At 42.5% G+C, this 23,250-nt stretch overlaps 1 protein-coding gene across 2 annotated transcripts; it reads right to left on the reverse strand.

The window, feature by feature from the left end:
- Positions 1-653: 653 nt before the first annotated feature.
- Positions 654-22,941, reverse strand: kdr (kinase insert domain receptor (a type III receptor tyrosine kinase)). 2 transcript variants are annotated; one of them, XM_031753663.2, is made up of 30 exons: positions 22,649-22,941; positions 21,646-21,739; positions 18,343-18,545; positions 18,056-18,177; positions 17,703-17,868; positions 17,334-17,473; positions 16,269-16,452; positions 11,527-11,644; positions 11,251-11,414; positions 10,993-11,167; positions 9,633-9,753; positions 9,396-9,507; positions 8,894-9,238; positions 8,643-8,789; positions 8,425-8,556; positions 6,713-6,819; positions 6,168-6,303; positions 4,982-5,086; positions 4,785-4,898; positions 4,504-4,592; positions 4,104-4,266; positions 3,925-4,016; positions 3,693-3,815; positions 3,195-3,306; positions 3,008-3,107; positions 2,814-2,919; positions 2,299-2,441; positions 2,113-2,197; positions 1,533-1,618; positions 654-1,427 (listed from the first exon to the last, which is right to left on the reverse strand). In XM_031753663.2, exons 1-30 carry the CDS (start codon positions 22,713-22,715, stop codon positions 1,211-1,213), a joined length of 4,068 nt encoding a protein of 1,355 aa, XP_031609523.1. In that variant the 5' UTR covers positions 22,716-22,941; the 3' UTR covers positions 654-1,210. The 2 variants fall into 2 exon arrangements, with proteins under 2 accessions (XP_031609523.1, XP_031609522.1); XM_031753662.2 differs by having other exon boundaries at positions 17,703-17,871.
- Between the last annotated feature and the right edge of the window lie 309 nt (positions 22,942-23,250).

The raw sequence follows: 23,250 nt of genomic DNA on the forward strand, positions 1-23,250 counted from the left end.
GCCTCCTCCGGCAGCACTTGGGAGGACTTTCTAAATTTAACTACAATATAACCGCGTTGAAGTTTGGAAACAACTCCAGGGAGACTGTATTGTTTCCTCCAGTCTATGCTATAATTAGCTGGGCTTGTTGTCCTTGATTGTAGACAAAATACGTTTTGTTGTCATGCATCCCATTCATTCATCACCCACTCAGCTTTTAAACCCCACCTCAGTGACTGCAGCAAAAAGGCTTAAAAGATTAGCTATTTAAAAATACATATAACAACCCAGGAAGATGATAACATTCAGAATAAAGTGTGGAATACAACCGTTCCCATTTGCCTGCAAACCTGCTTTAATAATATGCACTTTAAATGTGTTTGTGGCCATATTGGTTCACAGTGACCTTGGTTGTTATTATGGGCACTGAGACCTGAATACACCAAAGAAAATAACCAAGGCAGAAGGGCATTGTTCCGATAGGACACCCACACACATGAACAATAAATGACCAAGGCTGGGAAAACATTGTTTGCTTTGTGCAAGACGCAGAAAGGAAATGACATGTATGACACAAAGAAACAGACACACACACTCACGAATTATCATACTGGGATGAACAATAAGTGATAACTGGTTTAAAGGAAACAAATAACGACACACGAGAAGAGCTTTCATCTATGATTATTTTTATTTTATGAAACTACTTACATTTAATGCCATTTTACTAATGTTTTTCAATAAAATAATGCAAGTAATATGAATAAAGAAACTGTACAAATAATACTCTAAAAATATTGATATCAGAGAACTGCCTCCTTATCAGCCATTCAATGTGCCACCAATAAAAAAGGATAAAAGAGTGAAAGAAAATATTTGCTGGTTCAATTATCTGAAAATTCCAGATGCCATTTCCTGTAGTAAAGGAAGTGCGTGGATTGTGCCTCAGGAAGTAGGCATTCCTTCACATTTGGGCACCTTAGACATTTTTTTTTTACTCGCTGAGTAAACACGATAGCATTTCTCCGGCTGTCCAAAGAGAGCTGCACTTACAAACTTATCATACAACCTTCATTTTTCTCTGCTGAATAATTACATTATCGCTTGTGAAAATATCTCAGCGCCACAGTGAACACGTGAAGTTCTATTACTTGTATTGTTCCTTGTGTGAAATACCTGCAGAGAGTAAATGAATACTGTACAGTGAAAAGACTGCGAGGAAAAAATGGGGTCAGACTGGTGGCGTGCTGTAGCGGATCTCCGTGTTGAATTTGTCCGGCGTCTTGGGCAGAGGAGGCTTCTTCAGCATTTTGTGCTTCATGATGATTTCCTCGTTGGCATATATTGGGGTGTCTGTGTCGTCAGAGTGGTACCCTGATTGATATCCACTCGTCTGATTGGATGACTCCGAACCCAGAGACTCTTTACTCTTGCACCGCAACAGTTGGCTAAAGAGTCAAAGCAAGACAAGGACACATTTAAAACAGATTCACAGGGTAAAAAAATTGTGAAATAAACCACTCAAAGAAAGCCTGCAAAGGCTTAGTCCCCACCTTAAGTTGGGTGTGGTTGGTAGATGTTGATTCAGACCCTTCATCTCCGCTGGTGAGAAGTCCATACCACTGTCTGTGTGACCCTCCTGCCAAGGGGACAGCACTTAAAATTAACTTTAGTGGTTGCTGCATGGCGGATCTTTTGTTCATCTGAAAGTTATTGTCCTAGTTCAAAAGATTTTGTGCATTCTTGTATTCTCCAAAATGTCAGTCAGTGGTTTTGCTAAAATGTCACATTCATTCAGTGTCCTCTCTGGCTAACAAATAATCTTTATTTCCCATATCAGTATCGGTATCCTGTTGTTTTGACTAAACTCTAAGAAAACCTTTAAACACAAGACAACACAAAAGTTGGACTTGTAAAATCTGTAAAGTCCAGTAAAACTGGAAATGCTTCTGAGCGTTTCGACAATTTAACATTTAAAAGGAGAGCTACAACTCAGGACACATAAAATCTTGTTCCTTCTAAAGGTGCTGATTGCTCTTTGTAGACTTTTTGAAGACTTTTTGTACTAAGTAGATAAACTGTGCTCTTGTTTTATCAATGAGGTGGGTGTTAAATGTGTAGTTTTACACTAACCATGACACTGCTGTGCGCCACAGGGATGTCTTCAAATGTCTTCACACTGAGGGGACGACTGCACCTCTCATTCTGTTGGGACAGCCTGTACAAAGAGGATGTGTCAATAAAATCACAACTGAGTGCTCTAGCATTAACAAAATGAGAGAAGCAGCAGGCAGAAGGAGGTAAGAGCATGACGCTGACCCAAGAGATGATGGGTTGTCATAGTTAAGCCGGGCTTCAAGGATTTCACCACTTTGGGGCCTGCTATACGGTCTCCTGGGGTCAGGGGCTGCTTGGCATTCTTCTGCTTCACCTACTGTCAAAGGTATATAGTCCTTCCCATCCTGGAGATACAGAGTACGTTAATGGCTCAAATACACACTGAATTAAATAATTATACATAAACAATTAGAGATATAAACTTTAAAAATCTATTACATAAGCCACATTATAAATCCATTCCAAATATATGTGATATTTTCATATTTGCTGTCATTTCTTTTTGATTTTGTTTCACCTAAAAAACTTGCTAAATCTCCCATAGAAGGCATTCAGGGTACGCTGCACAGATGTAACAATAGCACAGACAAAGAGATGAAACTAAGGAAGCTTCTTTCTAGCTGACAGTATTGTAAAGTGTTGCTGAGGCACAAATGAATTTTAAATATCCTATTACTTATGAACACTGCTGTCTTTTTGTTTAGACCTGAACTGACCTGCTGGGCACTAGCCTGTAGCAAGTTTCCCAGGTGTTCAACCAGTTCGGTAAATGTTGGCCTGTCTGTGGGACGATCCAGCCAGCAGTCCAACATGGTCTGGTATCTGTGAATATGGATAATGAGGATCACAATAAGAGCAAATGATTCACGTTAAATTTTTGTAAATCGTTCAACCGTCACTGTCTACTTACATCTCAGTGGTGGCATATTCGGGTGGTCTCATCCTGGTACCTTCCTTAAGCCTCCTGCAGAATGATTCATCAATGCAAACACCCGGATAAGGAGAAGCCCCTGAAGAAGACATTACAGAAGTTTCATTGCAGATATAAAGTGGTCATTAAGCAGTGTTATGTGATTACTTCTAAACTTAATCCTTACCCAAGGAAAAGATCTCCCAGAGAAGGACGCCAAAGGACCAAACATCACTTTGCGTGGTGTATACGCGGTCAAATATGGTCTCAGGAGCCATCCACTTTAGAGGGAGACGTGCCTGTGGTAACAATAAAACAGTAAATTATTGCTTCTTAGGCTTTATTTGTGTAAATGAGTATCTAGTAAAGTGAATAACGTTTACTATCCTATTACAGTGGTATCTGTTAACGTGCATGGATATAGTGGATGGCAGGTGAACATGATACAAAGATATCAGACAGTTCAGAGCGCCCATGCTGACCCAGGTCTACCTACAATGGGCACAAGAGCATCAGAAGCCAACTATGGAAGAATGGCAGATAGCTTTGGTGACTTTCACTGTCTTTTCAATCATATGAACACCTAGGTGCACAAGGATCATTTACCTAGGAAGGGCAGCCCAAGCACTATTAGATGTTTCTAATGTAGGGACACACTGGTGGAGTATTGGTTAAGAGAACTCACGTCTCCTTTGCGGACATAGTCCGGGTCTTTGTAGACATCTCTAGCGAGACCAAAGTCACAAATCTTCACCACATTGTTTTCTGAAAGAAGGATGTTTCTGGCTGCCAGATCTCTGTGGATGCACTATAAACCAAACAGAGACATTTACATTCAAAGCATAGAAGAATTAAGTAATATCTCCAATTTCAATGCCGATTTGTGCACCAAAAAATTCAGACACTTGTGATTTCACCTTGCGAGAAGACAGAAACTCCATTCCTTTGGCCACCTGGAAGCTGTAGCTTATCAGGTCTTCCATGGTTAGATGGTCATCATCTGAACTCTCTGTAATAACCAGATTTCACAGGAATAAATATGAAGTCTTAGCAGCATCACAGTAATGACTATCTTATTCTAAGTTGTCTTCAGAACCTTTCTGAATGTCCATGTTGCTGCCTGAAGCCCTGTCTGAAGTGGTAGAACAGACTGCTGTTCCTGTGCAGATGTCCAGCTGGGCAATCTTCCCCAGACCCAGATCCCCTTCTGTCACATCCTCCTCCGCAGACACCCACCTCTGGCTATTTACTCGCTTCCTCTGTTTAGCACAGAATAGTTAAACTAATGAAAAAAATCCCAACATTTCATGCAGGAATTGTTTGTATTGCCTGCAATATGGTTCATGTTAGATACAATATGTGGACAGTACAGAACTGCACTACTACTTAATGATCGGTCAGTCTATTTGATTGTGTGCAACCATCTGGACTGTGTGTAACAACATCAGAGGACTGACTGTGGTTTCCTGGGTGCATGTGGGTTACACATAATTTACCTTGTAGGGGCTGTACTCTCCGCGCTTGCTCTTAAGGTAGCTGGATAGATTTCCATGTTTACAATATTCAACAATAACCATCAGCGGTCCTGCAAGCAGAAGGAAGAGCAAGAAGGTTAATTATCAGAGGAAGCATGAACACAAACACATTAAAGGACAACAGATGGCACACTGATGTTGATTTATAAAGATTATAAAGATTCATATTCATATGAAGAAATGTTGCATGTATAGGACATGCTTAGTCAGCTAAAGTAAATAATGCACGTGGTTTGACCGACCCCCAGGTTTTGTGCAGGCTCCCAGCAGGTTGACCACGTTGAGATGATGTCCAATGTGGATGAGAATTTTCAGCTCTGACATTAAGGCACGGTATTCACTTGCTGTGGCTCCCTCTGCACATAGAGATAACATTAGTTCTGCGTGTTTGAAGTTTTTTTATTGTTTGCTCACTGTGTGTAATAAAAGGAGGACAAACCCTTAAGCATCTTGACTGCAACTGTGGTGCATGTGGTTGCTTTCTCAATGCCAAAAGCGGCTGCTTCTACCACCTGGCCAAATGCCCCTCGTCCCAGTGGTTCACCTTGAAAGTAAAATGTTTGTCATGACAAAATCACTAAAAAAAAAAATACTTTTTACTACTTATGATTTTAAAACAACTGATTTTTAACTGAAATATTGCAACTAGTGAGGAGAGTGCTAGAAATTTTAAAATGCCAAACTAAGTTGGTAAAAAAAAGCTTTTGGCAGGTATGACTGTTGTTAGCATGCTGAACATGAAGGAGAAGCCTCTTTCAGCTGCTCCCTTATTCACAAAGGGTCACCACAGTAGATAGCTCAGATGCTTTCGTGACACAACACTAAAGGGACCTTTCACATGTTAGCCAAATGTGTAACCCACAATGCTATAGGGCCATTTATGTTAGCTGAGCTGTTCCCTGATCTTTCTACACTTGTAGGTGTACAGGTCTCTGAGATACTCCAAATGGGTACAGAATTCTACAGCAAGAGTCTACTGACAATATTACTTACTTACTTAGCTCCCCATTTGCCACTGTATCCAGTACAAGATTCTGCTTCTGTCTTTCAAGCTTTCAGTTACATGGAACCCCATATCTATACCTCCTTCATCCTTACACCCTTGCCCTGTGCTGTCCTACACTCTGCTTCAGAGTCAATGTGTCTGCTGTGACAATCTCAAGCATCTTATCAGCCATTGTGACAGGAAGTATCAAAAACAAGTGTTTCGAATCACAGCACTGAACTTGAACTTGTTGTATTTGGTGTATATGGTGCAGGTCTTGATTGACTGGCTTGTTAACATCAGTGTTTACCTAGTATTTTATGAGGGAATGTCATCTGTGAGTATTGTCACTGTGGCCACATCCACATTTTGGTCTATGGGCTTAAAAACAATATTTAGAATCTCACGATTGCCTATTTTTGCCTCTGGCTGACTAGTGATCAAAACACTGATAGACAGACATCGCCGATTCTTTGGTCCTGTTGTTAGCACGGTTTTTAAAAAATGCGGGCTGTAACTTCATGTAATGTTTTATAAACTTTATAAACTCTTTTATAAGGTAGACAGTGGTCGGTAGCAGTGCAGATGTTTGTTTTAACAAGTCTTCTCAAAGAGTGTTTGAATGATAATCATGTCTCACCAAGTTTCAGCCTGTCCCGGGGGAATTCCCATTTGCTAGCATCGTAGGTGAGCCTCTCACACTGCTCATCCATTGGCATATCCTCCGAGTCAAGGATCATGGAGAGGTAGCCAGTCTTCAGATCCACTCCATTTGGCTGAAACAGTGACGCAGTGGCAAATTTTAAAGACAAGCAGAGATGTAACATGTAAATTAATGAGCTGCTAGTTCTCTCAGTTATTCCCTTTCACCACAATCAAAGTGTACAACAGTTTTCCAGTGACTCCGGTGCCCCTTCAATAAAAGGGGCCTACTCAGTGTGGTGGGCCTACGTGACTTAGGGGAGCAGAGAGACTCCCTGTTGTTCCTGGATACAAAAGAGAGCAGCTACCGAGGTCCAGAGCAGTCACTTCCAATCAGCCGTAAATGCCTACAGTGCGTGTCATTGTACTCGTCAGTTTTACCGTGTTTGTAATTTTTTTTAATTGACATCATCCGTGTGCGTAACTGGAGGGGAAATCCGAGGAAGGAAAAGTACAGGAAAAAGAGGATGAGGAAGTTCTTACTCTCTTTCTCCCGCGGATGACGAAGACGATCAGCAACCAGAAAAACATAGCGATGACCACTGACCCGATAGGAACAATCAGCTCCACATTAGTCTTCTCTTCTGCACCTTAGATATACACAAAGAATATTTTTAAAATAAGAATTTAAAGGGACATTACATAAAATGTGTAATGGCATCACAGAACAGATTTTACTACATGCATGACAAATTTGAGGCGCGTGTTTGAGGAAAAAACAGTCGCAGTGGAATGTTGGTTATAATTTCAGTGAGGTGCCTTGGCAGCATTTCCTAAAGTTCAGACAGGTTTGTCATTGTTTTTGGCCTGTTCACATGTGTGTGTCTGTGTTTAGGTTGGTGAAAGGAGACTGTTGGAATCTGGACTGTAAACAAACTGATATTTTATCTAGTCATAACAAATGGTCAGGAGTCAGAATGAATAACTACTGCCAAAGACAACTTGGAAAAGGTCTATCAGAGCCATTGTAGTGTGTCGCTGCATGCTGTAATGGGCCGTTTCGTTCCACTACTATTGAGCTTGAATTATTTGGGGGGCAGATGGGGTCAGAAAATGGGAAGGTTACACTGAAGGGTTGTTTGCAGGGATTTTTTCACACCCCTTTGTGAATATGATGGACATGATGGACAGTCAGATTCCTGATCACAAATTTTTCGTTAGCAGCACACCCCCACAGACACCTGTGCTAGTTTCACTTACTCTCTGGCTATATTATTTGTTGGCCATTTACATCATTATGCTATATTTGTAATAGAAGCTCTCCATTTTTACTGGTTAGGTATTCCTTTTTTAGTGAAAAGCTGGTCAAATGTGTGAGTATTACTTTTTTGTAATATACAAAACTCAAAAAATCTTATTAAAGTGACATCCAATTGCTTGCCTCCCCCCACCCTCACACACAAGGCTTTTGTTGTTAGAAGGTCTGTCCCTCTACCCCCACTTTTAACAGAGCTGGCGCCTGTAAGAATTGTGAGCTACTGTAACTGGGTGCACATTCTGCTGGCGGGGACACGGTCACGTAGGCTCTGCGTCTAGTCAGTTCATTTGTTTGTTTTTCGCTGTGTCCCTGTGTTTGGTACAAGAAGACTGTGGACAAGAGAGCAGAGGCTGGAGCTCAGGCAGGGCTGGCCTTTCCCTTTGTCCTGCCGTCTCTTAATTGTTTTAGATTTAGATACTCCCAGGAGGATGTGCGTTAACTGGGGTAGCTTCCTGTCATGAGGAAGCAAGGCTATTTTTATTTAGATCTTTGACATATAAAAAGAAAAACTCTATGTGCGATGTGAATTTGTGAAACCTTGAAGCCAGATATAACCATACAGTCTTTTTACTATTGGTGGAATTGCCAAAGGGTTTAGGCCAAAACCTTCCACACAGACAATAAGATATTCCTGATTTTAAGCTGAGGATGTATTACAAACAACACAAGATACCCGGGACAGGCCCAAGAGCCCAGAAGGTCAGAGAGGCCCTGAGCTAATGACAATGACATGCAACATGCAGAGAAACTGCAAGAAATAACCACAAAGATCTTAAAAAACATCTGCAGATGGAAAAAAACAAGACACAACACAAACCCCAATGAGAGAAAAAAAGCACTTTAAAAAGCATCTGGAAGAAGCAGACATTAGTTACAATAAAAGACGTTCCATGAAATGTAGTACTTGCTATTTGGCATGATCTTATTATTGACTGACCTTCAGTACTCAAAGAGGCCTGTGCCGTGTCACACCCAAGGCTGTTACATACAGTGCAGGTGTACAGACCACTGTCCTCCTTCGTCACACGCTGAATTGTCAGACTACGGTTCTGCTGATTCAGAGTAACACCTGAAAGGCAACCAAATGTTTTGTTTTGCAGCTCTCGTAACTCATGAAGTGAATCAGTTTTCGGTGAAATGCTGCGCATGTCTCACCTGAGCTCTCCACAACAGTGTGGTTGTTTTTGGTCCAGGCAACAGTTGGGTTTGGCGTCCCAGCAGCCATACAGTGGAGAGTGACTGTCGAACTTACTCTAACCTTTTGGTCAGTGAAGTTATTAAGGATCCTTGGAGCCTCAAGGTCTAAAAATCAGATTTATAAAGATTATTTTGAAACAAATGTATGATTCACTTAACAAACCCTGACCTATTCCTTAGAAAAAGAAAATGCTGTGAGTACATCTCACCTCTGAGAGAAACACTGTGTAGAAGGCAGGTTTTCTCCCCAGTGATGATGTTTACCACCTGACAGGCGTACAGGCCCTCATCCTGATGGGACGCATTGCGCAGTGACAGCTCCAGAGTCACATTGGTGCCAGGCTGGGGGGTCAGGACAGCATGCGACAGTGGAGTAGGCTGCAGAGTCAGTGAGCGACAAGGCTGCGCCAATGTTCCCTGCTCTGACTTGGAAACGTTGGTCACACGAAACCAGGTGAGGTTGCCGTAGATCAGTGAGTCTGCCTTACACCGCAGAATGACATGATCCTCCTCCAAAGGCCTGTTAGAGGGAGACATAGTCACCTCAAGGCCACCTAGGGATGGAAACACATGGGTAAAGAATGAGTAAAGATATAATAAGAAGAAGAATACTGAAAAGGCTGTTTATAATGATGACAGAAGCCACACCAGCAGACACAAAACAATTACAACAAGATGCTTTTTAAGAGAGAAAAAAAGGATGGGACTTACGTGTTACATGGAAAAAGATGACACGTGAATCCTTGCCTACTTTGTTCGCAGCCGTGCATCTGTAGAGGGCGTGAGCCTCAGCTTTCTGAATCTTTAAAGAGCTCGTGATTTTCTAGAGAAATACATTTCATCTGTTAGTAACTATTATTTAGCTTTAAATAAATTCTAAATACTGTATCGTTCAGATATTCTTGGAGCAAAAGGGAAAATATGGTGTAATCACAGACTTTTTGTTACCTTTTGAGCTTGATCAGTGTCAGTTCTAATTGGTTGTACGTGGTTGTGACCAGTTCTGTTGCTGACATCTCTCCAATTTGTGCACTCCTTCAGCTGTGATTCAGACCTAACAAGTCTTGACCTGATGGACAAAAGTGAACAGAAGAATCATAAACGTCTTGATGCATTCTCAATCATCCAGGAAAGTAAATCTCCAAAAGTTGAATCTGTTCATCTGGACGTAGCGTTTTGTGGGAGAAACGTTTCGTCACTCAGCCAAGTGACTTCTTCAGTCTCTTATGATTCAGCCAAGTGACTTCTTCAGTCTCTTATGATTCAGCCAAGTGACTTCTTCAGTCTCTTATGATTCAAGAATCATAAAACACAAATATCCAGCTCTGATCTTTTTTTATTTTTATTAACTGCAAAAACACCAGCTGTTCAAACAGCTGCACTGCAGTTTCCTCTTTCAGTCTGATACACCAAATTAGCACTGACAAATGGTAAACAAAAAGAAGATGAAAAGAAGCTGGCAGGTCTTTCAGAATTACGGCTAAGTAGTTGTTTTCCACTTTTTTTTCTATTTACCAATCCTGACTAGTTTAATTTTTTTCTCTCATTCTCATTTTTAACTGCTAATACACCCAAATACAGCGAGAAACACCATAAAATTTAGTAAACAGGGAAAGAAAGTATAAAAGAAGAGGTTTAGCTTTAGCAGGAAGAACCTTTTTTTTTGAAAAAGAACATGACAGGAACAACAGGAAACGTAGTGCAGGACAGAGGAAGTGCTCAGATGTGTAGACAGATGATAAGGAATCTGCTGCTGGTGTTGTCTGGTCCCTCACACACACATACACACACACACACCATCCTCCTTTCTATCAACGCTGTGAAATCACAACAGGAGTCTTTCATGAGGTTGTTGTGTAACCGGCTGAACATTGCATCGGCAGAGCTGCTATCTTAAACAGCTGATCGAGTGAGCACAAACATTAGGTCAGTACAAGTCGTCCAAAATTAGTGAGCACATTCTAAGTCTGAATAACTGACGTGGTTCTAAAAATGGACATTGTGAAGCGACTGAATCACATCCGCTGATTTGCATCGGGTCACAGTGTGCTCTCATTGTCTCCTCTCTTGTTTTGGTCAACATCACGAAAGCAGCTATTCCTCTTCTAAATCAACAACCTGTTGACAATGAGTGACTCAAAGTCATGTGACTACTCCATGCATACGCAAAAGAAAGCCCCGAACCGAATGTATCTTTCTGCCCTGAACCTGTCTAACTGTGACACGTGAAAAAGTTCAACTGTGTTCAAAGTCCCAACTTTAACGTTTATGTGTGAAAACAGCCTCTTTGTTTCTCTTTTACACTCACACTGAAGAGTTGACTTGCATGAAAGCCTCTGGGCAGTCCTCTTTGGACATCCACTCCCACTGGATGTGTGTAGGTATGGGAAATCCACGAGCGGTGCAGCTCAGAGTCGTGCTGCTGCCGTACAGGTACACATCAGTGTCCGCTGCCATCTCCTTCTCTATGATACAAGGAGGAACTGCAAAGGAAGAAGTAGAGTCATATCCACAACAGGCAGCCGAAAATGAATGCAAAAGGGAAAGAAGAGGAAAAAAAACACACCATTGACCAGCAGCTGGAAAGAGCGCCTCTGTTCCTCTTTTGTAATTTTATTGGTCAGGATAACTGTGTAAATGCCAGCGTCTGTTTCTTTAACTTCGCGTATGACGAGGGCATCACTCTTCTGTTTTATTCTGTAGTCATTCAATGGGAGGTCATTTTTAAACCTGGGAACACAAGAGAGTAAGAGTAAAGTTACAAAATCCATCCAATTCTGAAACTGTAGCTTTAATGCATGGAAAACTGCTATGCATAAAGCAAATACTGCTGTGAACACACCATTTAATGATGGGTTCAGGGTAAGCTGAGTACTTCACGGGGATGTATGTAGATGGTTCTCCCACATTTACCTCCCACACCTTTGTCCAGGGCTCTTCCATATCAATAAAAGGTTTTTCTGGAAATACAAAAAAATCACAAAAATAGAGAAAAGATAAATTTTTTAAATTACTTTCTTACAAGTATTATTTTGGCTTCAAATGTAGCAAAAACCCCAAAAACTATCTGAGACCATACAAACCATACGAAATGATTCATTTGATTCTATGATTTTGCAATTGTTTCTAGGAAAATCTATCTCAAACTTCACGTGTAATTTTTTTCCTGATGCTGAACAAACGTAATTTTAGGAAAGGGAAGTTAGAGATTTTCAATTTAGACCATTTCCAAATCCTTGAAAGTGGTATTAAAATTTATTAGATGGCTTAAAAGCATAACTGATTGCAATAATAGGAATAAGAACAAGTATTATTATTACTAATAATAATATTACAATTCAACTGCATCGGTGTGATTCTTAAAATTAATTGTCCAGTATCACTGTTATCAAGATCCATCCATCCATCCATCCATCCTCATCCGCTTTATCCGAAGTCGGGTCGCGGGGGCAGCAGCCTAAGCAGAGAAGCCCAGACCTCCCTCTCCCCAGCCACCTCCTCCAGCTCATCCGGGGGAACACCAAGGCGTTCCCAGGCCAGCCGAGAGATATAATCTCTCCAGCGCGTCCTGGGTCTGCCCTGGGCCTCCTCCCGGTGGGACATGCCCGAACACCTCACCCAGGAGGCGCCCAGGGGCATCCTTGTCAGATGCCCGAACCACCTCAACTGGCTCCTTTCGATGTGGAGGAGCAGCGGCTCTACTCTGAGCCCCTCCCGGATGGCCGAACTTCTCACCCTATCTCTAAGGGAGAGGCCAGCCACCCTTGGAGGAAGCTCATTTCTGCCGCTTGTACCCGCGATCTCGTTCTTTTCGGTCACTACCCACAGCTCGTGGCCATAGGTGAGGGTCGGGACGTAGATCGACCGGTAAATTGAGAGCTTCGCTTTTACACTCAGCTCCCTCTTCACCACGACGGACCGGTGCAGCGTCCGCATCACTGCAGCCGCAGCACCAATCCGTCTGTCGATCTCCGGCTCCCTTCTCCCATCACTCGCGAACAAGACCCGAGATACTTGAACTCCTCCACTTGGGGCAGGAACTCATCCCCGACCCGGAGTGGGCACTCCACCCTTTTCGGCTGAGAACCATGGCCTCAGATTTGGAGGTGCTGATCCTCATTCCCGCTGCTTCACACTCGGCTGCGAACCGTTCCAGTGCGAGCTGGAGGCCCCCACCGATGAAGCCATCAGAACCACATCATCCGCAAAAGCAGAGATGAGATTCTGAGGCCACCGAGTGAAAGCCCTCCGCCACTTGGCTGCGCCTAGAAATCCTGTCCATAAAATTATGAACAGAATCGGTGACAAAGGGCAGCCCTGGCGGAGCCCATCACCCACCGGAAACAAGTCCGACTTATTGCCGGCAATGCGAACCAAACTCTTGCAACGGTTGTATAGGGATCGAATGGCCCGTAACAGTGGGCCAGACACCCCATACTCCCGCAACACCTCCCACAGGACACCCCGAGGGACACGGTCGAATGCCTTCTCCAAGTCCACAAAACACATGTAGACTGGTTGGGCAAACTCCCATGCACCCTCAAGTATCCTCGAGAGGATAAAGAGCTGGTCCAGTGTTCCGCGACCAGGACGAAAAACCGCATTGTTCCTCCTGTATCCGAGGTTCGACTAACGGACGAACTCTCCTTTCCAGCACCCTGGCATAGACTTTCCCAGGGAGGCTGAGGAGTGTGATCCCCTGTAGTTGGAACACACCCTCCGGTCTCCCTTCTTAAAGATGGGGACCACCACCCGGTCTGCCAGTCCAGGGTACTGCCCTGATCTCCACGCAACATTGTAGAGGCGTGTCAACCAGGACAGCCCTACAACGTCCAGAGCCTTCAGGAACTCGGGCGGACCTCATCAACACCAGGGGCTCTGCCACCGAGGAGTTGTTTAACTGCCTCAGTGACCTCGACCCCAGAAATTGGCGGGTCATTCCCTCATCCCCAGACTCTGCTTCCTCCTCGGAAGACGTGTCAGTGGGATTAAGGAGGTCCTCGGTATTCCTTCCACCGTCTGACAATTTTCTCAGTCGACGCCAGCAGCGCACCGCCAGCACTATACACAGTGCAGGTAGAGCACCGCTTTCCCCTCCTGAGACGCCTGACGGTTTGCCAGAATCTCTTCGAGGCAGTCCGAAAGTCTTTTTCCATGGCCTCTCCGAACTCCTCCCACACCCGAGTTTTGCTTCAGCCACTGCCTGAGCCGCATTCCGCTTGGCCTGTCGATACCTGTCAGCTGCCTCTGGAGTCCCACAGGCTAACCAAGCCCGATAGGGACTCCTTCTTCAGCCTGGTGGCTCCCTTCACCTCTGGTGTCCACCATTTGGTTCGGGATTACCACCACGGCAGGCACCAACCACCTTGCGGCCGCAGCTCAATGCAGCAGCCCGGCAATGGAGACGCTGAACATGGTCCATTCGGACTCAATGTCCCCAGTCTCCCTCGGAATGTTGTTGAAGCTCTGCCGGAGGTGTGCGTTGAAGATCTCGCGGACTGGGGCCTCTGCTAGACGCTCCCAGCACACCCTCACTACGCGTTTAGGTGCACCGGGTCTGTCCAGCGTCCTCCCCGCCACCTGATCCAACTCACCACCAGGTGGTGATCAGTTGACAGCTCAGCCCCTCTCTTTACCCGAGTGTCCAGAACATATGGTCGCAGGTCTGGTGATACGATTACAAAATCGATCATCGACCTGCGGCCTAGAGCATCCTGGTGCCACATGCACTTATGGACACTCTTATGTTCGAACAAGGTGTTCGTTATGGCCAAACTGTGATTTGCACAGAAGTCCAATAACAAAACACCACTGGGGTTCAGATCAGGGAGGCCGTTCCTCCCAATCACGCCCCTCCAGGTCTCGCTGTCGCTACCCACGTGAGCATTGAAGTCTCCCAGTAGGACAACAGAGTCTCCAGGTGGGGCACCTTCCAGCACCCCCAGGGACTCTAAGAAGGCTGGGTACTCTGAACTGCCACTCGGCGCATAAGCGCAGATGACAGTCAGGACCCGCTCCTGACCCTGAGGCGCAGGGAACAAACCCTCTCATCCACCGGGAAAAACCCCAACATACCGGCAGCAAGCCGGGGGATATTAGAATACCCACCCCAGCCCGCCGCCTCTCACCAGGGGCAACTCCAGACTGAGACAGAGTCCAGCCCTCTCCAGGAGACTAGTTCCAGAGCCCAAGCCATGCGTGAGGTGAGCCCGACTATATCTAGCCGGTACTTCTCAACCTCACGCACTAATTCAGGCTCCTTCCCCACCAGAGAGGTGACATTCCATGTCCCTATTGCCAGTCTTGGCAGCCGGGATCGGTCCGCCAGGGCCTCCGCTCCTGGCCGCCGCCCGACACACATTGCACCCGACCCCTATGGCGCCTCCTGCGGGTGGTGGGCCTGCGGGAGGATGGGCCCATGTCCCTCTTCGGGCTGTGCCCGGCCGGGCCCCATGGACTAAGGCCCGGCCACCAGACGCTCGCCCTCGGGCACCCTCCCCGGGCCTGGCTCCAGGGCGGGGCCCCGGTAACCCTATCCCGGGCAGGGTAAACTGTTCCCTCGATGTTCTTTTCATACGGGTCTTCTGAATCGCTCTTTGTCTGGTCCCTCACCCAGGACCAATTTGCCATGGGAGACCCTACCAGGGGGCAAAAGCCCCCAGACAACATAGCCCCTGGGATCCCTGTGACACACAAACCCCTCCACCACGATAAGGTAGCGATTCACGGAGAGGGTTATCAAGATAAATGCACAAATAATAAACAGCATGTTGTGAGAGATTAAATTTGTGCAAAAAAGATGAGAAAATGAAAGGAAAAGTATAAAAACACTGAGAAAAGAACACAAACAAGTTTATAAAGATGAAAAATATTATTAATGTTAAAAAATATTAGCAGAAATTCAGGGGTTTCAAAGAGGGTTGGATTAGGTTTTTAATTATTAGGATCTGTTTGATGTCACTGAGGAGAGACATCGCAGACACATCTCTCTAAGCACAAAGCCCCACCCACCTGCTGCTCAAACCTTGTGTTTGCAAAGGGCCGTCAATCAAACAAAAAGTTGGTTTAAAGATAGAGGAGCTAAAACAACTTGTTTATAAGGAATACAATTTAGGTTCCCAATCCAAAGTACTACAGTCAACACAATCTCAGTAACAACTGTAGTTCCTCAGGAAACCAATGATGTTAAATTCCCATGAATAACTTAAGGTTAAGTTTTACCAAGTAGGAACAGAAAGCATCCTAACTGGAAACATCACAAACTAGTAAAGGCTGAACTTGGCTCAACCAGAAGGCTCTGCAGCAACAATCCAGAAGCATCTTTGATATTGCTGAAGTGTTATGTCTGCATACTGTGGGATAATTTTTTCTAATGCATAAAATGCCAGTAATCAAATAACATAAACTAAATAATTTGTTTCAGTTAAAACCTACTCTGAATATTTAACACAGTACAATCCTCAGCTGTCTTCGAGCTTAACAACTACATACATATCTTTTGTGAATGCTGGATTATTGCTTGACTTGGAACTTTTGGAAAGTTTTCAGCCAACATAACAGGTGTTGTGTTTTCAGAGCACCCACCATAAACTGTAAGAAATGCCGAAGCGCTTTTCTCCATCTGCCCACTCGAAGCAGAGCAGATGAATTCTCCTCCGTGAGCTACCGTCACATTGTCCACGATCAGCGTGTTGGACAGCTCCAGAGAGTTCCACAGCTTCTTCTTGTGGGGAATTGTGTGGGGCGGCCTCGAACCATTGACCGAAGTCTGACAGAGGGAAGACATAATGTATAAACACACAGTTTTTAAACAGACTCATGTGACACTCACAATGGCTGTGATAACAGAATGTGGGAGATTTTTTTTTTCTTGTTTTACAGAAATTAAAGATCAAGTGTTGCCTCAGTCCAGACAGCTTATTGTTCTTAGTAATGTAAGCAGCCAGAACATCAAAAACACATCTGGTCACCTTTGCACTTTGGTGGTACAAGATGAAGGCTGATGGATTCCTGAAAGCAGGAAGTAATGAATTTGTGCAAGGACAGCAGGAAGAGAGATACAGCACTTCTGGTATCTCAGTCTCTTCTCATCAGTAAGTCAAACAGGCCAACCTAAACGTGGACTGTTACGCTTTTCCTTATTTTCAGTCATGTTTATACTGTTACAATCTAGGATGCACAAATTTTATGTTCCAAATAGTTCCAATTAATGTTCCAAATAAGCTCCAAATAATGAGATCAGTGTATATACAAAAAAAAAATCCTGTGAGCCAAAAGTTCAGGCTTCAGACTGCTATAAACAATCAATTTCAGACCATTTTTCTACTCTTTAGATCTTTACGATGCCTCTGAGAGCAGATATCCTCTAATAATTGTGATACTGTCATCTTAGGCCGACTATTTAAAGTTTTTTGTTTCTCAGGGGGATCCAACACTATGAAAGTTTAAAATGTGTCTCTTTTTTCAGACAATGGATAAACTGAGGGGCTTCACCGGTGCTCATAATTATTTTTCTGTAATTTGTATTTGTAAATAATCCACAGCTACTACTTTCTGGACATGAGCAATATAACTTTTCTTTAAGACTGTTAAATAAATTCATTAAAGGTATACAAAGATAATGAGAACAGAAGAGTGTGGGGTACTGACCAGAGCCCCACCAGAGTGCGTCCAGTTGAATTCGATGCCCACGTTCAGCTCTGTGAATGCAGTGCATCTGAGCATGAGCTGCTCCCCCACAGACAGCCTTACATTGTTGGGGGTCAGGGTGAGGTCATGAATCTTGTATCCTGCGGAAAAAGGAGGGAAGATAGTAAATCGACACACTATTGTTCTCCTGAGACTACAGACTCTCTGTTGCTCAGAGTGTTGGTGCAGAGAGTCTTTCACCTTACAAAGTCAAAATTAGAATTCCCAGTAGGTTTCGGTGTTATTCAGCTCCAAAAAGTCACATATAGGTGTTTTACAGCCATAGCACTGACAACTGATAATTTCTCTTTGTATCTTTTTCCATCTTACCAACAACAGCCACAATGTAGAGCGGGGACTTAAATGTCTCGTTTCCAATACGAGTTTGGCAGGACACAACACCAGCGTAGCTGATCAAATGAGTGGGAACAGTGAAGCCCGTCCTGGCATCCCACACAGAGTCCTTCCCATCCGGATGAAACTCCTTTACTGGATACTTCTGACAAACACACAAATTTCATGATTCCACACAGAAAGGTTCAAAGAATTTCACACCATTTGCTTTACACATGAGCACGGCGTGTAAATAAAACACCACATCTGGTAAACATAACTGTTTACCAACCTACATCTCGTAAAACTGCTTTACTGACAAGAAGCAAAGACCAGAAACAGCTTCTTACGATGTTTAGTGTGACATTGAGATTCTCCACCGAGCCCCGGCATGGTATTACCACTCGCTCCCCTTCACGGATAAACACCACCTCATATTCCTTTTCAGATGGCACAAATGGCACCTTATAATCTAAAAATTAAAGCACAAATCACAATAGTAGATGTGTCTCAGTGTGTGAAGTTGACAAATCCCATATTTTCCTTTATATAAATGGATGCGTAAAAAAAACACAGTGCAATAAATGTAAAAAAAACCAACAACAAAAAACAAGAATAAATTAAAAAAGAGTTATACCTTGAACAAACACATAAACCGCTGCTGAGGTTTTACCATCTTCGGCTTTCAAGCCTATGTAGAAACACTGATACTGTCCAGTTTCATTGACAGTTGAATTGGTGATCGTGAGCCTTTTGCAGAACAGTCCTGATCCGCTGCAGTCACTGATAGAGTAACGAGTGCTTATAGCAGGTGTGGTCCACCTCAAATTCTGCCGACCTCTGCAGGAGAAGAAACAAGAGAATTATACTGCACATGCTACATGACTGAGTCGGTGAATTTAGCCAGTGATGGGGAGCAGTAAACAACATTTCTCTAATCTAGTAGTTTATCTGCATTTTGTGGTAGTTTTCCATTTAGCAAAATTTTTATTTACATTTTGACTCAAGTAGTCAACTACTAACACTACATTAAATTTTAGGCATAAAAGCAAAGAAAGTACAGTATATTAAATTATAGTATTCAATATTTACTAATTACTATTATTGTTCCAGTGTTGTAATATCCGCCTATGAAAAGTTCCATTTTGTCTTCTTTATGAGTTTGACTGCTGTGGCTTCCCAGCATGAATTACATGTGAAAGATGGACTTGTCCCACTTTTTAGTCACTCACTGGTTGGTTGTTCTGTTCTTGAAACTTCATGCTGAATATTTTTACTGTTAATTGTCTTTTTCTTTCTTTCTTTTTTTAACCAGACGTGTAGGGCTCCAACTCATGCCTGTTCATTGTCCTCCTGGTCGCTAAAGACTACTATGATTTACAATTAGCTGTATTTAATAAGACTTTAGACTACGAATTGACCACAGATTCATCAGGAAAGTTTTTACTAGGGGGATAGATCAAGTGAGCAGACTGTAATTTTCCATGGTTATTTTTGCAACTAATGTAGCTGCCCCCTGCTGACCATCAGAGAGAATGCAAGTTTAAGGCACGTTCACATTAGCTTCATGTCTAAGAATCTACATCTGCATCTGTTTTATATCCACAGTCTATGATTAAAAGTAAAGTGGAATTTAAAGGGCTATGTTGAGGATTGCAGAGAAAGTTTGCTCTACAATCAAAAGTGAAACGGAGGTGTTCATGTAGGCATGAAGCTAATAAATTTTGAGTCATAGTTACTTTTACTGAAACACAGGAAGAAGAGATGACTTCATGAACAACTCTGAAACTACACACTTATTTTCAGAGCTATGACAATAGAAAAAGCTGAATGTTTACACTGGAAGAACGCTAGTTACTGCATTAGCAAAATTAGTAAACTATACATTTCTAACCTATTACACTTTGTTTCATGACAGTACTATCCTTGTGCTATCAATACTGTGTTTAGTCCACATTTTGCCATATATAGACAGTTGCTGAGGTTTCTATTGGTGAAAAGTGTAGTTACAGTTCTGGGAAGATCACACTATATAGCATAGGCTATGATCAAAGGTTTACATACACTCAAAATAGGCAAAAATGCCATGGTATTTGGGTTTTTTTAATTAATTCTTGAAACTGTATACCTTTAATGACTTTAAAAACAAGATTGGGTACAAAAGTTTGAATTTATTTGGGATTTTTCTAATCCACACAGGGTCTAAGTTATACATAGAGGCTCATATATATTCATACATTTCCACTAATATTTGGTGAAATGTCCCTTAGCAAGTTGCACCTGGACCAAATGTTTTTGGTATCCATCAACAAGCTTCTGGCATAATTCTGGGTGAATCTTGATCACTCTTCCTGGCATAATTGGTAAATTTCATTTAAACTGGATGGTTTCCTTGCACAGACCTGGCTTTTAAGAATAGTTAATAAATCTTTAATGAGGTTGAGGTTGGGGCTTTGGGAGGGCCATTCTAGAAGATTAATATTAGCCTACTTTACCCATTCCAAGAATCATTGTCCACTATTAGTGATGCTGAACAATTTAGAGATAGTGTTTCGTCAACATTCCATCCACTTTGTACAATGTACGAGTACCACTGGCAGCAAAACACCCTCAGAGCATGATGCTACCACCAACTTGGTTGACAGATGGTACAGCACCCTTAGATTTGAAAGTCTCATATTTACTGTTCCAACAATACTTCTTGTCATTGTGGCCAAATAACTCAGTCTTTCTCTTGTCTGACCATTAAAGTTTTCTCCAAAATGCTTCTTGCTTGTTCATGTGGGCAGCTGCAAATTTCAGTCAAGCTTGAAGGTCTTGATTTAAGAGCAGGGGCTTCTTTCTCGATCAGCACCCAACCACCAGTCTGATGCACAGCTCACTTCTCTGGAGACGATGACACTGGTGTTCCAGCAGTTTCCATTTTATGGCAGGTTTGAGCCTTAGTGGTTCCTGGGTTGTTCTTGAAAATCCTAACCAGTTTCCTCTCAAAGTGGTGACACATCCTAAGAACTTGTGTTTATGTACAGTTGTTGGAACTGATGATCTTGGAAACTGCAGATTTTTAGAAATGACTCCAAGATACCTTCCAAACTTGTGTAAATGTACACTTCTCCATCTTAAATCCAAAGTTCCTTGGGCTTTCCCATTGGTCTGAGTATTGGTCAGTCCAATGAGTGTTGTCAAATAAATCTCTTTTATGCTAGCCTAGCGAAACTACCAGTTGTAGTCAATCATGATTACAAGTTAATAGGCCTTGGACATGTAAAGTTAAAAGACATTGTAGAACCTTCAGAACCTCTTATTAAAAGATTTAACTCAACGTATATATTTGAGCATGCATGTTTTTACTTTTGACTGTGTGGATCAAAGAAAAGACTAAATAAATTGAAAAATTGTGCACCTTATCTTTGTTTTGTTTTAATCATTAAAAATGAATGCTGTGTAATCATTAATAGCCAAAACTTAGCATGACATTCATCTCCAGGATGAAACTCCTGGCCACATCTGTATATGTCTAATCCTTACCTTACCTTAATTGTAATATTAAGCCTAAAACCAGGTCTTTTTTAAAGCCTGCCAGTGAACAGCTGCCAAAGAATATCAGCACCAAAAATTCCTAACTTTTAAAAAATGTTATCAAATGGCCATGTTTTTACTTAAATCCTATTCATTTATTGACTTGGTCTTCCTGTAAAATACAGTTACTCCTGTCAGATGTTCATGTTGTTTATATGAGGAGTTCTTGAGAACCCACACTGCACAGGCACCTTTTGAACAGAGACAATGACACGCATACATTTGCTGCATGTGATGGGGGCATGAATAAGTTCTAGGGTAGTTTTGCTGTTTGGCAAATCTTTCGGTGTGAAATAAAAAGTTTGTTAAACCAGTTTCCCCAACACTAGCTTCTGTAAGGTGTATGCATAGTCTTACATACCTGCATGTTAGTTCAAGGCTGTCAGATTTGTTCATCCTATGGATGCCATAGATATTTAGTGTCGGTGGATCAGATATAAACCGCAGTTCCGCTGCTGGAGAGATTAACAGTACAAATCAGTCACAGCAATGACTAACTTTTAACACAATCGGGGTGATGACATCAGTTTCTACAAACACTGATTAAATGAAGGTTTCAGAGATCATGGCCCTACTGTTTTAAACAAATGCACATAAGATTAAGATTAAATCAAAAGGCACAAGGTAAAAACTGAAAGTAGAGCACAGGAAAAAACAGTCTCCATTATAAGATGTGCTTTGTATCTGAGTGTCTGGCTACATAGGGCCCTTTTTCCATTGCTGCAGCAAATGGCGGAGCTGTGTGAAAACAGGAAGCAGGAGAAGATGGGCCGGGTCAGGCTCAATAGTCTAGCACAGTGTGCCTTAGGTGGGGTTCCTGTTTCTGAGGATACAGCCTGCCCACCACCTCCCTGTGAGGCCCTAAAGGACATAATGCATTGTATGGAAAAAAAAAAACAAAAAAAAAACTAAGTGTTGAGCTGAGCTGATGAAGTGGGCCTTAATGATCTCAGAAGAAAAAAAAGTTTAAACTGTTGAACAACGTAGCACATCAGCAGAAACTAGTTACTTTTTACATTTACATTTTACAACATAAAAACAAGTCATCAGGCCACAGTTCAAATGTTTTTGCTTAAATGTTTGAAGGTTTATCCTCTAATCCTCAAACTGGACTGCAGTTCTAAAGTGACAGAAAACATTCAGCAAAGACTAAAACTATAGAACAACTGAGGACAAAGTGTTTGAAATGTCTTAGAAAAGCGGCAAAAGCTTTTATAGAACTGCGGGGTGACTTTGAGTTGACAGATTTTAAAAAAAAAAAAAAAAAAGATCAAACAGAGATCATAATCTAATATAATTCATGTTTTTCAGCTTAATCCGCTATTAAGGTAGACGATTAAATGGGGATAATATTATTATCTTACCAGCAAAACAAGTGATTTCCAGAATAATGCCCAGTAGTGGAATGACGGACAGTGTCTGCGCCATCATCCGACAAAAGACAAGGACAAAGTCCTCATCAAAGTCCAATTAATAACGTAACTGTAGAAATAATGATAATCCTACTGCCTCATTACCAATCCATTAAAAAAAAAGCTGTTTTATATTCCACCCCAGAGAAAGTTTGAAAGTCATGAAAACAGCCTGCAGTGGATGGTGATCAGCAGTGGCTAAAGTGTGACTGTGCGTGTCCCCATGGAGCTGTTGCGGCTGAGGATGGAGAGACGCGCCTCGGCTGAGCAGCCTGCCTGCAGGGGAGGAGTCTCTCTCTCTGACTCTCTGTAAAATTACCAAGGCGAATGCTGCCTGCAATAAACTTCTGGGCTTGTTGCCCAGTTGATGGGAGGACTTACTGAACTTTGAGAGAAACTTGGGAGACTTAAGAACTAGTGACAGCCAGGATGCATAACCCCCTGCTGAGGAGTCGTAAAAATGTTTACACCATAACTTTGACTCCTAGAGTAGTAATAATCATAAAATTTATAAATTTATTAAAAGGAAAATCCCATTACCAAAAGCATTAAGA

This window comes from Oreochromis aureus, linkage group 23 (genome assembly GCF_013358895.1).
Source record: "Oreochromis aureus strain Israel breed Guangdong linkage group 23, ZZ_aureus, whole genome shotgun sequence".
Classification (NCBI taxonomy): Eukaryota; Metazoa; Chordata; class Actinopteri; order Cichliformes; family Cichlidae; genus Oreochromis; species Oreochromis aureus.

Excerpts from the sequence above, each read along its gene's own strand:
- kdr (XM_031753662.2), bottom strand. The coding sequence starts at position 22,715 with ATGATGGCGCAGACACTGTCCGTCATTCCACTACTGGGCATTATTCTG. Across the intron at positions 11,645-16,268 it reads GGCATTTCTTACAGTTTATG|AAAAACCTTTTATTGATATG; the intron begins GTGGGTGCTCTG and ends TTGTATTTCCAG. Across the intron at positions 11,415-11,526 it reads CCTGAACCCATCATTAAATG|GTTTAAAAATGACCTCCCAT; the intron begins GTGTGTTCACAG and ends TTGTGTTCCCAG.